We start from the raw sequence: 17,890 nt of genomic DNA on the forward strand, positions 1-17,890 counted from the left end.
GAATTCAAATGACTGTACTATTTTCACAGTTACCATCTACAGAACAACTAACACTTAAGAATCCCTTCACCAAAATGTTGTGAAAAACTGTTCAAGAGATACTACTCTACCACCTGATTGCAATGTTAATGCATATTAAGCTCATCAAAACTTCAAAAATACAAAAACGGCCTTGTACACAGACCAACCCTAGGCATAGAGGGCACAGGGCAAAAGCTGAGAATGGATTCAAACTTGTAAGGTGAATACAGCTGTTGTCCATAAAATTACTCATGGGAAGTCACAATACATACTCTGAGGAAAAAACAAAGTGGAAATACATCTTTATTGAGCAATCCAAGTTCATCTCCTAAAGGCAACCTGGCACTATCAATGACACATTGTTATAGCCAATTGAACTCTCAGTCAGCAGCAGTTCTGTATCTTCTATATGAGCCCTACAGCCTCCAGAGACTTTCTGAAGCACCCAACACTGTCAAGTGAGCACTCCTGCACTATTTCCATATAGGAACACACTGTGTGCACAGTTTGCTGACAGAGAGACGTGTCATAAATGAGACCCCAAAGAATCAGATGTAACATGTCCTTTCTGTCCTTACAAATAAAATTTCTTCAGCTGTCAAACACCACTGCAGACAGACAAGCAGACTAGCAGCCAGAAAAATGCCAACCACATGGAATCTGTCAGTGTATCATCATCTACCATGCAAAGAGGTAAGCTCATTGACTTGAAAGCAGAATTGTTCAAAATCTATCAGGTGGAAAAACCTAAGTAGCCTTGGAAAAATTTACAACAGTTAAATATTCTAATCATTTCACAACTCAAGTCTGACATTCAGAAGGTGTCTGAAATATAACAGCTTTTGAAAAATCATGGAAGAGTTCTACATTACTGATATAGTAGATGGGAAAGTGTCTCTCAAATGATATGATGTTTACTTGAACCATTAGAAAACCAGTAAATGTTGAAAAACATTATTTCAACCAGTCAACCCTGCTTGATCACTCATTCAAAATAAACAGTGTTAGACAGCATTCACTTTGAAAGAAAGAAGAACTTTGAGTGGACCATGGACATCTTGAGAATACATTAGCCCATCTACATGTCAGCTTTAGAAACTAGAAGAGATTAGGAGAAATACTGTTGCACACATTGCTTGAATCTCTTATGGAACAGATGAGCAGATGACATTTTGGTGCTAAGGAATCAATTTGTCCATGGCACTGCATGTGTATTATCCAAGCCTGTATGACAAATATTTAGACTCTCATGAAGATTAGTCTGACATAGCTTAAGGATAATAAACCACTTTTTAAGTAAACAGAGGTTCAAAAAGCCTGGAATTCAAGGGAAGATCAGAGTCCCAAAGTCCCTCAAAAAGCTCCAACATTTTTCAGTACCAGTACCATTTTTCAGCATCAAGACATTCCCAGAAACATCAGCAGCTAGCCAATTCAACACTTTCAAGTCTCTCAATTTTGACACTGTATTGACATTCTATTTGATTTTGTAGTAGCTCCTCATTGATAATTATTTCCTCTCTTATAAGCATCATGGAACACAAAATTACTCTTCTCCTTTTCTTGCAAGAAAGGAAAACAATCACTGAAGTCCAAAGGAAAAACTGTGGAAGTGAGAGGAGTTGCTTTAGCTCATACAATAGGTACCAATGGCAAATGTTAGTATGCTTTTTCTTTTGTTTTAAAACACTCTTCATGGGAAGAGTAGGAAACACAGAAAGAAGCCATGAACTATAAATAATCATATAATATCACTATTATCAGCATCAGCCTTCAAATAATTTGTAGGATCTAAAACCTGGAGGCTTTGCAACACCAAATACTGATTTGTTGAAGTGAAAAAAAAAAAAAAAAAGGGAAGAAAGCTTACTTAACATTACTACAGACAACAAAAGTTAACTGAAAAAGATGATTACATACAGCCGGTAATGAACTCCTCATTTCTTCTATCATTTTCAGACATATTTAAATCTTGTTCTTCATCAAATGCAGTATAATATGCAAGATCAGTCACCCATTTGCCCTCCTCATTTTGATAGACAATGCTGTGTGGTAAATCACCTGAAAGATACATCAAATGTTATATTACGGATTAAAATAAAAAAGGGATATGGCAAAAATTGCTGCAAGCTGAAGTTGCTGCAACCGCAAGCTTAAACTCATTTCATCAGCAAGTAAGTAGCAGTTAGGTACAATATACAACAATCAGTGTTTCTGAAAACAAAAGCAAGTCAGAATTAATTCATGCTACATTGGTTTTTATTAGCAACTCCTACAACTAAATAAAAATGCCTAGCCTACAATTTTATTTCTTTTTCCATGCAACAGAATATGGTCACAATTGTATAGACAGGTTTATTGTAAAGATAGGTTGTATGTAAAGCATCCTACCTTTGTCTGTTGTAGCTAAACTTAAGTTCTCACAGCTGTCCCCAGCTGGAGACAGGTAAGTATCAGGAAGACCAACTTTACATTGAGTTGCATCTGCCTGAGGTGCATTTGCACTAAGAACCTCAGGAGTGGTGTCACGTCCCAAAAATCCTCTTGCTGTGTGTAGCACTTCTGCATCAGAAGAAGCAGCCTGACAGACAGAGGACTCTACTTCTTGGTTTGGAAGGACATCTGAGACATCAGCTTTATGGCTGTCCATGCACTGGAGATGCAGGGAATCTAATCGCAACTCAGCAGCAATGTGGGAATCCAGCACTTCCCCAGCAGGCATGGAATTCTTTGAAAACAATAATAATTTGAAATGTGTCAGAAGCACAGTTATTAACTGCATGTACTAGAAGTCTAGATACAAAACAGTCCAAGCTGACTATGTTTGAAAAACAGGCCCAGAACCAAAGTGGTATTATTAATTTCTTGTAAAGGAAGGTTGAGTGGTTAGCTAGAGATCTAACAAGTTTTCAAACATGCTGCCATCTTCTACTACAGTCTTACTCTACATGAATAATAGGAATTTAAATGGCAATTCCATACCATTTGCTGCACTGCTCTGGGCAGCATTTCTCTTTGCACAGGACATCTGGTTATTTCTTCATTTTGTGAGTCTTCATCACTAGCACTTCCAGAGTCTGTTCCAGTCACAGCCCCATAACTTGTAGAATCCTGAAAGTTCTCCTTTAGATAAAGCATATAAAATATTTAGGTTCCACTAGAATAGATATATAAAAGAAAATAACACTACAGGGCCTTATAGAATGTTAAAAAATTCTCTACTAGAAAAGAGATTAATGATACTTTTTTCCCTCTACAACACTGCTATAGCCAGCACCTCTAGTCTCTACCATCAAGAACAATAGCTCCTGCTATGCCAATCCATAGATCTCTTCTTCTTCCTACTATTTCTTCTCATTCCCTTTAACATGGATTCTGTTATTCCCCTTTCTCTCCTGGCTGACCCATTGTTGGATGAGGGCTCCAAATCAGACCTGGAGCCTTTTGTACCTACCCTACTGTCTATCTACAAGGCAGTGAAGCAGGGACATCTCGCACAGAGAAGCCCTGAGAGCAGAGTTCTGTTATTCTCACTCTTAAAAGCACTTATCCCTTCCTTCATGCACTGCTGTGACAAATTGCAGCCTATGCAGACTACTTGTACAGGGATAACATCACTTCCCACACAGCTTGGAAACTCTGATGTCAGTTGGGAAATTTCTGAAATTTCAGAAGCTGCAGTTTAACTGTTTAAATCACACTTTTCCACTCTGGTCAAGCATGAAACTGCCAGGATCCCACTGACTGTTGCACAGCCAAGAAAATGGAAAGGCACTTAATCCCTGGCAACCTGTTTGGAATGAAGCTAACTATTGCTCAAAGGCAAACCACAAGCCAGCCCATTGCTGCCCTATATTTAACTTCCACATATTTACCAATTATTTAAGAGAACTATTGACTCTCCTGGAAAGACAAGTCTCTGTGTTGCTATACACTTACTAACACCTTGGATATTGCTATGCAAGATGAAAAAAAAAAGTGATTAAAACAATTATTTATAAACTCATATGATAAAGAAGAAGTGAAAGCATGTTGTCTTAATACCTATAGACACAAAAAAAAAATGAAACAAACAAAAAAAAACTGTTAAAACTAACTCTGTTTAGGAACACCAACAAATCTAATCACTGAAAGTTCAACATGTTTAAGAGCCATTAGGTATGCTGAGCTATGAACTTTAAACCTACTTGTAGTAAGACATTTTCAGAAAGCTTCAGTGCTGCACAGCATTCTGAGAGTTTTTGTAGATTGGTATCTCTTCTTATTTCTGGTTGTATCAGCTGCTCAAAATACGCTTCTAGTTGGTTATCAAATTCTTCATCATCAATATCATCACCTACAAAAAGAGAATATCCTTTTCACTTTTAACAGACATTTCACCTGACATACTATCAAAACAATTCCATAATTTACACTGAATACTGAATTGCATGATAGAGATAAGAAGACCAGTTAGCTTCATCAGTTATGGAACCCTGAATAGGCAAATATTTCCAGCTAACAGCTACCAGCTCCTCGAAGGGAAAATAAACATAACTTCATTCTCCTGAGTGGGAAAAAAACCCCAACAGTATTTCTACTCAGCAAACTATTAACTTAGTTCTTAGATGCTTAACTCTCAAGTGAAGTTATGCAACAAGAAAGAACAAAACTTCAAAAGACAGTCATGACATATGTAGATGCCATGGGAGAAATGCAGTAACCCTACTTTACTGCAAGGGTACCTCATCTCACAACAGTAAACCTACTGATCACTCTGCCTTCCCCATTGGTACATCCAAGAACATGCCCTGCCATCCTTCACGTCATGGCCAAAGTCAGCTGCACGTTTGTCCTTCTGCAGCAGCCACTGTAAGGGCACAAAAAGCTTAAAACTCATAGTGATATAGAACTCATGCTCTCACTTTCATGCCTGCAGGTAAACTAGACTTAAAACTCGGATGTCACCCCACACATGCAGCATCTAAAGAGAGTTGAACTCAAACTCAAGTGAAAGTCCTTTCTAACTGCATGGGTGTGCACCTACCCACAGAATTTTATCTCTGCTAACCTGAACTGAAAATGTAGGTAAAGTTAACACTTTATTAAATCAATGCCCACGTTGCCACTTACATCTTTGATTCACAGTAACTGAGGACTGTTGTTTAATTTTTTAGATTAAAATTCCAATTGTGACAAATTCCATAGCCACCTACTCCTGTTACAATTTTAAAATAGTCAATTTTCCAAAGAACAGTTTTCTTTAATATTGTTATACTACTTTTTTATTAAGCACAATCTGATATTAAGTACTTAGGTTGAACAGAATCTTTCTTCTCGGGTATGCAATAACATTGAGTCAGAATTAGACTCAGCTACCAAGAGTTATAAACACACCTACCAGTGGAATCTTCATCTGTGCTTAGAAAAGATGAGAGTTTCTCATTCTCCAAAAAACTTGAAAGGCTATTGCTAAGATGAACACTTGAGATAGCACCTTCTACCAGCTTTTCAGAAGGTTCAGATGGACCAACCTGTGAAAAGCACCCATAAAGAAATGTTTCTAGAAATTACTAACTATTGTATGAATTCAGTTAATAAAAAACAGTTAATGAGGTTAATAATATTGTGAAACTCCATACACACTTATTTTACTTATCCCAGGAAACACTCTAGTTCCAATGGACTTCACCTGCTAGCTTCCAGAATGGATGCATGCAAGAAACACGGGAAGCATAAAAGGGGAAGAGTAAAAAAGCATCTGAAGGACACCAAACTTAAGAGATCTCAAAATAAAGAACTGAAACACTGCACTAAATAGTTTACATTTGAATGAACTGTCCTCCATCATTCATTGAGCTGCAATCCCAACTTAAATGTAGACAAAGACATCTCTCAATAGTTTCCTGTGCTGTTAAAATAGAGCCTCTTCAGAAATAGTACACACAGATCCAACCTTTGTTGGAAATTTCTCCAAATGAGCACACTGAATTACTCAAAAAGTAGTATTTCAGCTGAATCTAGCTAACAGCAAATACTCTATCTTTTCTATAGCTGAATGATTTTTAAAACCAGCATGATGTAATGTCTGCTATGGATTTAGTCTCATCTTCTTTGTGATGAACAGATCATCTTTGACACACAGCAAAAAAAGTTCAAGTTCATCAAGTAAAGAATTTGAAAGGAAAATGAATTATGGTTTTCAGAAGACAGCCTGCAAGCATCCAACTGCAACTCACTAAGCACTATGGCTCCTACAAAAATCAAATGACAGAAAACTAAATCAAAATACTAGCTGACATATTAAGGAGTATGTATTGGACAGTATTTAGTTGCAGCCCAATGTGTGTTTTCTACAAGGAACAGGAGACCTCCCATTCCTGTCTGCATTGGATCCCTGTGACCAAAACTCTTAGCATCTCTAACACAGTAGATAAAAACAGGTGAAGCATATCCCTACCTGTCAATACCAGCAGCTATTTGCTAGCTCTGGATTGTCTACTTCAATTTCTAAAAGCACTACAAAAAAATTCCTCAAAAGATGCTTCACTAAGATAGACCACAAATGGGACAAAACACAAGGTCCTTACAGTGATAAAGAACTACAAGACAGTGGAAGCTAGGAACAAACAACCATTTTCACAGCTGAGGAATATTAGATGGAGTCATGCTCATACAGTACTAATTAAGTGATCTGCAAAATGAAGGCAAAGTGAGTCATGCCAGCACCTTTGTGTAAACTTAAGGTATACACAATATAAGACAATAAACACAGTTCCAGCCCCTTCCTCCTCCTCTCACAGAATTAAATCTATTAGAAGATTAATATTAGAAAACATTTAATTTCACTGTATTCGGAAAAGCTTTTACCTTGCTGTTCTTAATGCCTGAGAGAAAACATATTCCAGTTGGCAAATCTGAAACATAAGAAAGTGGCATAAGCTGTATTTTAGTAGTAAAACATGAGAACATAACAAGTGCTGACAATTCTCTAAGGTTAAACTGAGCCTCTGGAAGGTATTGGCATACACCATAGAAATGACCCAAACATACAAATTACCACAACACTAAACCTTGTATGTTCTTATGACAATGATCTAAAGTATCTTGTTAAAAAGGCAGAGTTTCACCAGAGATAGAATTCTAAAAATTATGGAAGATATTTACTGCCTTCAGGATTTCCACAAGGCAGCACAAGAAAGTAAGGAGTCCCAGTTTGTGCTACCAGAATGAGAAACAAGTGCTCTGTTCCACTGCTGTGTTTCACCTACTGGACCAATTCTTGTTTTGGATCATTTAAAGCAGCTTCCTCTTGTCTGTTATACCCACACATAGTCCAGCTGGAAGTCCCACGGGACAGAGAACAGTTTAGACTTGCACACGCAGATTTTAGCAAAAAAGGTTTGTAATTCTTCAGTAATAGGTGTGAGTAGAAGACAATTTCCCCACAACAATTTCCAAGTTAAAATCAAGTAACTAAATCTGACTGGCCACCATCAAGTCAAAACACTGTGCAGTCTCAACTTCCCAAAGCATCACCATTTTGTTGCCAGTTACTGCCACTTCCTCAAGACTACAGTAACAAATGACTGGAGCCAACACTTCCCTGTTAAAAGTGGTTTTTTATAAGGGTCTATTTATATTACACAATACTTTCTAATTGAACACATTATCTGTCAAAATTAAAACCCTATACAAACACTCAAAGCCTGGAAAAGAATAATGTCTATATATTTACTAACTGTATTTACTGAATTTTAAGAGACAAGTAGAATTTATTCACAGAACTGGCATGAGCAAAAACCCCAGACAAGCTTAACAGTAGCCATGCTATTAAAATAAGTTTGGGAATATTCTTTTGTTTCCAGTACTCTAACCAGACTTCAGAAAAAGTATAGTTTCCACAGCAAGTATTCCAAACTATTTTTTCATGCATAACCTCACTAGAAGGGTATGCTTCCAACACCTACAGCAGCAATTAAAGACATCTCTTACAGGTTGGAATACGGCAAGAGAAGAGAGATTACTTAAAACTTTGCAGCCTTACACTTACTGAAATTGAAGGGGTAGAGAACAAGCTACATACATTTCTTCCACAAAGTTCCTGGAACTAAATCAGATTACTACTGCATTCTATTTAATGGTATTATTTAAGGTACTTATTTAAGGTACTATATAGCAAACACTATTTTCACCCAAACACAAGCTTTTTCTGGTTTCAGTTGGCTCAAATCCAAGAGATTTTTTTTTCAAAACCCATTTATAATCTGCCATGAAACAGGTGAAAGGGTCGAAAGAAGACATCTGTAGCATAAAAAGCTAATTACAGTGACAATAAGTACAAAATTTTTAAGCAAATTTAATACCTTCCAATTGCTCAAGAGGCAAAACTTCACGTAAGGCACTTTGACCATGATGTGAATGTTCAGTGACATTCTGAGGTTGCTTTCCATATATTGAGTGGGATTTTTTCAAATTAACACAAGGCGGCTGAGGCTCTTCAATTTGCGTAGCAATTTCCCTAGAAAGAGAATTATTTAAATGAAAAATCAGTTAGCTACACAGACCATCATTTCTTGTGATGAAGATCTGATAAATTCTCCAACTGCTTTGTCTCAGTCTGTTGTTTCCAATGTAGGATAGATTCTACAGACCTGTCATATTACAATAAAAGAAAACATATCAAAATTACAAGAACTTCAGTTTCACAATCTAAGCTGTGAAACAAATAGTGAAATTTCATGCAAAATATGCCTCTCTACCTATTTGTTCCTCTCTTTCATTTCCATAAAAAGAAGGAAAAGTATAAGGACAAAAACATCTACTCTGGCCAAGTTCCACGATCCATTTGACTTGAGACCAAGTCAAACCCTAGAAAATATTTCACCAAGTCCACAATATCACCAACCTCTTGTTACACTAAATAAGGGACCAAATTATAAAGAACATGAGTTACTAAAATTGCAAGTAGTTAAATAACAGATTTTGCAATTATGCAGGAAATTTATCCTTCACTTCTGGTTTTACAGAACATCCATATAGGCTTGTAAATTAATCATGCCAGATGTTAAAATTTCATACTTTTGCTTCAATTTTTAAAATAAATAAATTAAACTAACATTTGAAAGTCTAAATCACAGTTACCCTAAGTTCTGTGTTTTGTTTTCTTACTTGAGTGCAATCAAGACTGACTCCCTCTCAAATCTTATGTTCTTTGTTTTGATAGGAACACAATGCCTAGGGCTCAATTTTATCAGTGAGAAAGGCACACAGTGCAGTTTCTGTCACAACAGGAGCACATCTGGCCTTGGTTAGAATAACCTATGCAACAGCTTCCAACACTTCCACCACTCAGCAATGCCTTCTCAAATGTATCACTAACAACTACTTCCTAAGAAATACCAATCACTGAGGCTACAAGGAAGGCAAATTTAATAGAAACTGTTGCTCCTTTCTGTATGCAAGCTGCTTGATACTTACTCAAAACATATTTATATCAGTGCAAAATGCTATTCACATGCATGACATGAACCAGAAACACCATCTTAATTCTAGATTATGTAAAGTGAACTAGATAAATACAGGCCAAATTCAGGTAAGTCAATTAAATAATTATGTTTATGACATTTTAAAATAGTGTGACAACAAAACAAAACCTCACAGTCTAAGAAACATCCCTTCTGAAGATTTTGTTCCTGTCACATATATGAAGTCCAATTAATCAATCAAATAGCAGAATGCTGCTAATGTAGGGCTGCACAGGCTAAGTGGCATCAATCACTGAATGGAAGGCCACTGGGTGCTTCCACGTGGCCTAGCACTATATCCCCCTTCAGAAACTATGGAGGAACTGGTTTTGTAGGAAAAGCTGCCCAGGCTGCCAAACACTGTAAGCTAAAAGGCCAATGCACAGCTGAGCTCCAGTTACTGCAGGCCAGTAGTAAAAGCTGCTGTTTTCAACTCTGCAACTCAGTTCTGAAGTAGCCCATAATTAGCCATATAGTACACATAGATCTACATACTAACTTACTGGTACCTGCATTTTAGGACAGAATTAGATTTTAACTACCTCACTTACATGTCATCACGAAAGCAGAGGGCAAATCTTTCCACTGGCTCAGGATGTGACTGACTGCTGCAAGAAGATCCTGATAGGGGTGAATGTTTTCCTTCCAAATAGGATGCACAATCATCAGGAAGCCTGTAGGGTACAAAAACACACATCAGAGTCATTCTAATATGCACTGCTCCTGTTTTCCAAAGAACTGGGGGGAAAATCTCATATTTGTGACTACTTATTTCCTGTAAATTAAGTTATTCCAATATTTTAGCTAATCTGTATTTACAGAAACACATATGTATCCTGAATAATCCTCTCCAGTCTTCTGCAGCTCTTTAGAGAAGTACCACGTTACAGTTTTTAGTGGCTAGTAGTGTCCTTCTGGAACACACAGCTCTGGAAAGACAGGGTATTAAAGTCTCCTCTTACTTGCAGTTAAGTAACAGGACGGCAGTCAAGTACAAAGGGCTTCAAATTGTTACTCTTTGCTCTACTCCTTGCTGAGCAAGTTTTAATTCTTGTACATAACACTAGCTCTTACAGTTTCTAAAAGGAGCTAAATTCAGGTAAGTTCAGTGAACACACATGTAAAAAATACATTATTCTCTACACAACTTCAAACTCAAGTCAAGTAAGCTGAAGAGACAAGTTAAAAGAGACTTGACTGTTACAGTCTAAAAATTAAATAACTTTTAAAGGGCAGTTTTTGTAAATATTAATTATAGTACTAGTTACAAATGAAATGCAAATTTTACACTGGTAATACAGACAATCCTATGTTTGCTGATTACTGAGATACTGATTGATAAATAGTTTTATCACCGACCAAGTAATCTGTGAAATTAATTTTTGCTCTCCAGAGTTAAATGCTTCAAGTGTTTTTTTTTATATTAACGAATGCACTTACTGAGACCTCACCTGTTGTCACCGCCCTCTTGGCTCCTGGCAACAGTGGAGGCCGCCACAGGTAAGCCCGGGTTGGAGGAGACGGTGACATTCTCAAAGACGACACTGGCGCTGCTGTTCAAGGAATGGGCCAAGTAGCTCGGGAACGTCTCGTCGGCGATATTCCTGAAGTCTTCCATCATCCTGCACACACTGCCTGGAACAGCACTCCGCCCGGCAACACCATCAGCGCCGGTGGGGCAGCATCTGCAAGCAGGATCCGAACAGCTTCACACTTGCACAAGGCAACGCACTTCACTCACACATCACTGCCAGTATTCCTGGGCAACCACCCCGCTTTACCCACAAACGTGCTCAAGAACCATTCCCAGTCCTCTCCCACCAAGACTTTTTTGGGACACACTTCCACAGCCCTCTCGGAGCGGTGCTCCTGCGAGTCACAGAAGCGCCGCTGCGAGACGTGCCAGCCTATATTTAGCCTGTAAAGCCGCCCGGACCGAGGCAGTCCCAGCCGGCCTTCCTCCCTCCGCGGCCCCTCCAGGGAGCACCTGAGGCGACACCAACTCTGTGTGACCACGGGCCGCGGCGGGAAGGCTCCCGCTGCTCACCGGCCACGTTCCGCCGCGCAGCTCGGGGAGCGGCTGGAAGCCGGCGACCGCCTTTTTGTCCAAACAGGAGGGGGAGATGGGCTCCGTCCTTCCCGAGGGTCCCAGGCGCAGCAGGAGCGCCGGCGGACAGACGGACGGACCGACCGCCAAAACTCGGGATCCGCCCCGCGCCGCCGCCGCAGCGCCCCCCCGCGGCCGGGCGGGCACCGCTCGCTCCCCTGGCGCGCAACGGAAACGGCCGCGCGACCGACCCGCCCCCAGCGCCGCCAGCGGCGCCTGCGCGGCGGCGCCGCGCGCGCCTCCCAAACTTTGGCGCTCCCTCCCGCGCAGCCAATGGCAGCGCCCCGAGCGGAGCCGGCCATTGGCGGGCACGTTTGGGCAGGGGAGGCGGGCACGCTGATTGGGCGGTCCCGGCGGCCGTTAGGCGGGAACGGGGGGCGGCTGTTTCCCGAGGGAACGGCAGCGGGCATGGGCCTGGACGTGGGCATGGACGTGGGCATGGGCATGGGCATGGGCATGGGCATGGGCATGGGCATGGGCATGGGCATGGGCGTGGGCATGGGCATGGGCATGGGGAGCCGGGCGCGCTGCGGGGAAGGGGGATGGTGTCATCGGTGTATTTTGTCTCAGGTGTGAAAAACGCCAATCACTCGCTTTTTAAATTTTTTAAAGTTTAATAATAATAAAATGGTTATAAAAATAGTAATACAATTAGAGTAATAAAAATTTAGAGTTAGGACAATTACAAGACAATAAAAAAGCAAAGAATTACGGATGCTCTTGGGCCCTTAAGCCCGATAAGCATGCCTTGTGAACAAAGGAATAACCTTAAAAGCAATAGCCTGTTGCATATTCATACATCCATACATGATGCATAAATTCCTTGCAAATTAAGAGCTTTTCTGGTTTTTGTCAACTTCTTCTCCTTAATCCTGGTGGTTCCATAAAGACGGAGAAGGTGGAAAAATGTTTGTCTTTTCCAATAAGGAGGCCATAATTCTTTATGGGCCCCATCCCCGCCATCTCTGTGCAAAGAAGTTCTTGATTATCTCATCTCTTTCTTGAGCTAGTTAAAAAGTATCTTACATAATATAGTTTCTATTTTAACATTGTGTTATAACCTAAAAATACATTTAACACACTACTTGAGAGAATTAATACAGCATAACTTTCCAACATTACACATATAATATTCATAGTAACGTTTGCGAAAAGCCAATCATAAAATATGCATTTTTCACATCAGGTATTTGCTTTCAGGCCACCCAGCCTTGGATCCCTGTACCAGTGAGTAGCTCGGGGTCTTCAGGGAAAGGGCTGCTGAACATTCCTCCCGACCCTGCTGTCCCCCGTCCTACCTAAAAATGAAAAAAAGAAAAAAAATAGCTTCATTAGTATTAACTCATGTGATGTTGTTTATATTCTTGGGTTTGTTTTCTGTCCCTTTTTTGCCACCCGAATCAGTTAGATGAGGCTGAGAAACAGAATCGTTAGGGGTGGAAGGAACCTTTGGAGGTCATCCAGTCCCACCCCACTCAAGGCAGGGTCACCCAGAGCAGGTGACTTGCTCTGGCTGGGGTTTGAATGTCTCCAGAGAGGGAGACAACACGAGCTCCCTGGGCAGCTTGTCCCAGCACTTTACCACCGTCAGCATAAAGAAGTTCTTATGCTGAGGTGGAACTCCTTGTGTTCTAGTTTATGTACAGAACATGGAAAATTTCATTTCCATACTGAAGCGTACATATCACTTTTTTTTCTCACTTTTTTTTTTTTTTTTTTTTTTTTTAAGTAGAGGATGTGAGCAGGTCCCTTGCAAAGGTGTGTGTGTTTTTGTGCGCATGAAAACTTCAACAGATCTACATCAAATTCAGTGCTGTCCAGGATGTTTTCATAATGCATTTCCACAGTTCTATTGCTGGTATGGAGAGTGCAAAAATCTACAAGAGTGAAAATCCACATTTGTCATAATCAGAAATTCATACTGGTTCGAATATGTTCAAAACAAAACCAAACAACAACAAAAGCAAAACCACCACAGACACAAGCCACACACAAAACCAAAGAAAACCACCAATGCCATCTCATGGCTTCTACAAGACCCTAAAACTCCTAATCCTGGCAGTTCAAACTAAAATGTGCTTGAAGCACAGACACAGTAGAAGCGCTATTGTAGGTATTCTTTCAGAAGAAGAAAAAGGAGCACAGCCTTAAAAAGTGCTGCATACATTTAAAATATTGTGAGTACCTGCTGTAATTATCCCTTTCAAAGCCCTTCTATAATCATCCCTCCTAGAGTTCTGCTGCCTATGTCCAAGGGTCCATATCCTGTAGAGAAGTACAGTTCACAGGCTTGAGTCAATGGAGTAGAGGGAAGCAGAGGTGGAAAATCAGGAATGTGGATCGAAGGCTCCTGGTTTGGAGAGAGGTCAATACAAAATAGCAGGCCAGCCTGAATTCATTTGCAGAGGTTAAAGTACTTGGCCTCTGTGTTCTAACATGACTTGTTTGCACTGAAACTTACAGCATGTTTCCACTAGTAAGAAGTGTGCCTGGAATTAGGATATCAAATAATAACATATGTTCATCACAGAGGAAAATAATGTGACCTTGCTAAACAAACTATTAACAATGCACTACTAGAAGCTGCAAAAAATTGTCATTAACTGGTTGTGACCACTTTGAGGGCTAAGACATGAATTCTGCAAACAGTTTAACACTTCAAAAATATGTTCTATTGCTTGCATACTGAGAAACAGTTTGTTCTGGTTTAGGAATATATCCCAGTGTAATAGTGTTGATTTTTTTTTTTTTTTCAATTATTCTTTCTTCCTCAGAATAGTTACTTTTCACCCACCATTTAAACGTTATCTTTTAAACATGTAACATTTCTGTTTACCATACAAAGTTGGCATGGTCTTGTGTTAACTTTTTCTGATGAAGGTGTAAAACATTTTTTTTTCTTCTGTTCACTTCTGTTCCTGTTGGCTGGAAAGTATCAGCAGCCTCCCTCCACACATGTTCAGCAAGCACATTCTAATACCCGTGTACCTCATGGATTTTTAAATTAAAACTTGATTCCTCAGAGAGAAATAAAGAAACAAATGTGGTGGATCTGAGCAAATTAACTTTTCAGAATAAAAGTAAAGCTCATGGGAACTTGTCATTTTGGAAAAATACAAGTTGCCCTCTCCCTTACCTCACAGTAGTGGACTAGTCTATTAGGAAACAGGGTAAGCACACTGAAATATACAATTACACTTTGGGTTTCTGCAGCACAAAGGCTTCCTCTGTCCTTCCTCCCCCCAGGATCTGCCTAAAATACTCAGCAATCCCATCCTGTGCAGTAATGCTGCTCCTGGGCAACACCATGCATTCTTTGTCCAGCATTATCTTCCTGCCTGTCTTGCACCAGTCTGAGTCAGTGCCAACACGCTGGTCCACAGCAGTGATGTTCCTGTACTGACACAGCAGAAAAGACATCGACATTTTTCAAGCCAGCACTTTCTTAGAAATGTCCTGATTGAATTCAATCACTGGAAAAGAATTGAGAGGTAATGTGAAACCCACCAGCTATAGTAGTCTACACAGACATCCAGGACTCCCATGGGAAAAGTCAGAGCACACCTTGTGGCACAGACTGGGAATATGCAGCTGCACATCGAGAATGGCACAAAAGCACAGCTAGGAGAGTGGATACCTGAACCAAAAAGCCCACCTTCATCAGGAATCTATTAAAAAATTATTCCAAGGAAAAACATACAAATACAGACCTTTCAGAACAAATTTATTAGTCAACCACAATTATAAAATTTAAATATTTATACAGCAAGATGGAAAAATCTTAAATAACCAAACACTTCAAGTTATTTTGCTGCAGTATACACAGGAATGGTTTTGTTAACAAGCTGATCAAACATAAGTCTTCACTCAAGTGTCTTGAAGGCATATCTAATTTTGAGAATGTGTTTCACACGTAAATGCAGTATACCAAAAGAAAAAATTAAAGACCATACTAAACTGATTCAAAAAGGAGAAAAAAAAAAAAAAAGAAAAAAAACAGGCACATTGAAGTAATCTACTCCATAAAGAGCTCGTGGCTAATACTGCTTATGGTACCAAAATTGAAAGGGTACAAATTATGGTCTTTGATACATAAATAACACATTCTAAATGTTTTTTGTTTTGCAAAACATGCATAAAGTTCCCACATTTTTAAAAAAGTCTTCTGTACCAGAGAAGGGAATACAAAGGCAGCCAGAAATGGAAGCATTCACAAACACCAGAATAAGGCCCTTCAGAATTCATTTAAAGTAACACATTAAACCCCTTCATTCTCAGGTAAAAGATTAAGAGGCCGAGATACACATCGTCTGCGAGGGTGAGGATACTGGAGGTTGGCAGTGTCAGCATCACAAGACTGCTCTATCAGAGGAGGAGGAGGAAGGAGCTGGGCATGACTGGACCATCTTGATCCAGCCCGTGGGGAATCCAGAGGGGGAAAGAAATACCTGAAACAATTAAGAAAGGAACAAAACACCAAAACAACAAAAAAAAAACCAAACAAAAAAAAACAAACAAACAAAAAAAAACCAACAAAACAAGAAAAGAAGAGAAAGGTAGTAAATACAAGGAGAACCAAAGGGGAGAAAAGACATGCTGGAAAAAAAAAAAGGCTTTAGTATATCCATGCCAAAACCAATAGAACATAATAGCAGAAATCAAGACTTGTAATTCAAAACAAGACAAATCTGGAAACTCTTCTTTAAAGTAAAATAACAGTCTTTTCCACTGAAATTCATTGAAAATAAAACCATAGTCATAATCCTAGCATACATTTTTACAAAAGAATGGATTGCTTTGGAAGTCAAAAGGGTGGTGGAGTACAGCTATTAACAGGCTTTCATTCTCCCAGAATTTCTGTGATTTGTTAACAGCTTTCAGTAATGCTTTGTTTGTGACACAAAATATACATTAAATATTATCAAAGTACATTTGCTGCATATGCATCTAATTCAGATTAACTTTACAGCATTTCTAGAATAGACGCAAATCATCACTTTTTACATTAATGATATACATTTACAGAGAATAACTTCTTTGAATGAAATACAGTCTTTGTATGTATTTACATATTTCTGCAAAATCCTCAGTGTAAATTCAAGATTCCTGGTGAATGCAAGATTCAGAATTATGCCACTCACGTCATCTTGCTGCTGTTTTTATTAGAACTTACCCGTAACACTTGTGCATTTTAGTATAATTGTTTTCTGTCTTGTTTACAATTCTGTGGACTTACATCAAAGAACAGCTAACAGTTTATTAATGAAATTATGGGACAATTAACAACAAACTGCATTTTGGTTTATATCTCTGTATGGCTAAAGTGTTTGCAATTTTCAAGAATACTGTGTTTAGAGAATTTAAGTACTCTATGCAATTATAACTATTACCGTAGGGATGTACAAATACGTAACAGGAAAAGTACTTCTTTTAGGATGAAGGAAGTATGACAGTACTTACAAAACATTTATTTGAAGTCATACTAAAGAATAAAAATGAAGCAATACCAAACCATTAAAAGCCATCATCTGTACAATTGTCAAAACAGTTTTCTTACTCCTTCAGAACTATCAGTTGCATATATTACAAAGCAGTTACAACCTTGTAATGTTTAGAAATCTTAATCAAATGCTGAACACTCTGAAATGCAAAACAAATTGGTTCTCAAAACAATTTTAATGAAAGTTATTGTAATGGTCGTCTCCCTCCTCCCATCCCAATCAAGGACAAAAATTCTTGGTTTTGATCATGAACTATCTTTTAATTTTACAAGCTTTCAAAAATACGTTCTGATGGAAGTTTTGGGGTTTGGGTGGGTTGTTTATGTTTTTTTTTCCAAACAAGATGCCTCTCCAAATATTTTTCTATCGGGCATTCCATCAGTATCAAACTGTGCAGGCTAGTACAAAAAACGCACACAACGTGTTTTAAAAAGGCTTTTTGAACAGTATTTAGTAGTTAGCAGGCTGCTGGTGTCTTGGGAGAGGTCAAACGGCGTTGGGGAAGGGGAAAAAGGAGTTCGTTTTCCATTCCTGTGTGCATGCAACAAGCAGCAAAACACCAAAGTTACTCCAGAGTTAGCTTGGTATCAGCTCTGCTTTCTGTTAAAAAGGACATAATACAAATGGAGAATGGAAATTGTATCATAAATGTAGACACACAATTACATCAACATAATAATACAGCCTTACTGGTTTATTTCCTAACAATCTACACCGCATGTTCTGAAATTTGTTTTGAATATAAATCCAGTTTG

The 17,890-nt window shown here is 38.9% G+C and overlaps 1 protein-coding gene across 1 annotated transcript in view; it reads right to left on the reverse strand.

Annotated features, from left to right (window-relative positions):
- CEP192 (centrosomal protein 192) overlaps positions 1–17,890 on the reverse strand; it is a 71,306-nt gene that overhangs the window by 44,717 nt on the left and 8,699 nt on the right. The window contains exons 9-20 of the mRNA XM_053977069.1: positions 15,899–16,082; positions 12,860–12,928; positions 11,575–12,161; positions 10,979–11,212; positions 10,079–10,201; positions 8,367–8,521; positions 6,871–6,887; positions 5,402–5,534; positions 4,209–4,357; positions 3,004–3,144; positions 2,413–2,749; positions 1,942–2,082 (exon numbers count right to left, since the gene is read on the reverse strand). Of these exons, the coding sequence (XP_053833044.1) occupies positions 1,942–2,082; positions 2,413–2,749; positions 3,004–3,144; positions 4,209–4,357; positions 5,402–5,534; positions 6,871–6,887; positions 8,367–8,521; positions 10,079–10,201; positions 10,979–11,212; positions 11,575–12,161; positions 12,860–12,928; positions 15,899–16,082 (2,270 nt within the window). The remainder of the gene's footprint in view (positions 1–1,941; positions 2,083–2,412; positions 2,750–3,003; positions 3,145–4,208; positions 4,358–5,401; positions 5,535–6,870; positions 6,888–8,366; positions 8,522–10,078; positions 10,202–10,978; positions 11,213–11,574; positions 12,162–12,859; positions 12,929–15,898; positions 16,083–17,890) is intronic.

Source organism: Vidua macroura, chromosome 1, assembly GCF_024509145.1.
Source record: "Vidua macroura isolate BioBank_ID:100142 chromosome 1, ASM2450914v1, whole genome shotgun sequence".
NCBI lineage: Eukaryota > Metazoa > Chordata > Aves > Passeriformes > Viduidae > Vidua > Vidua macroura.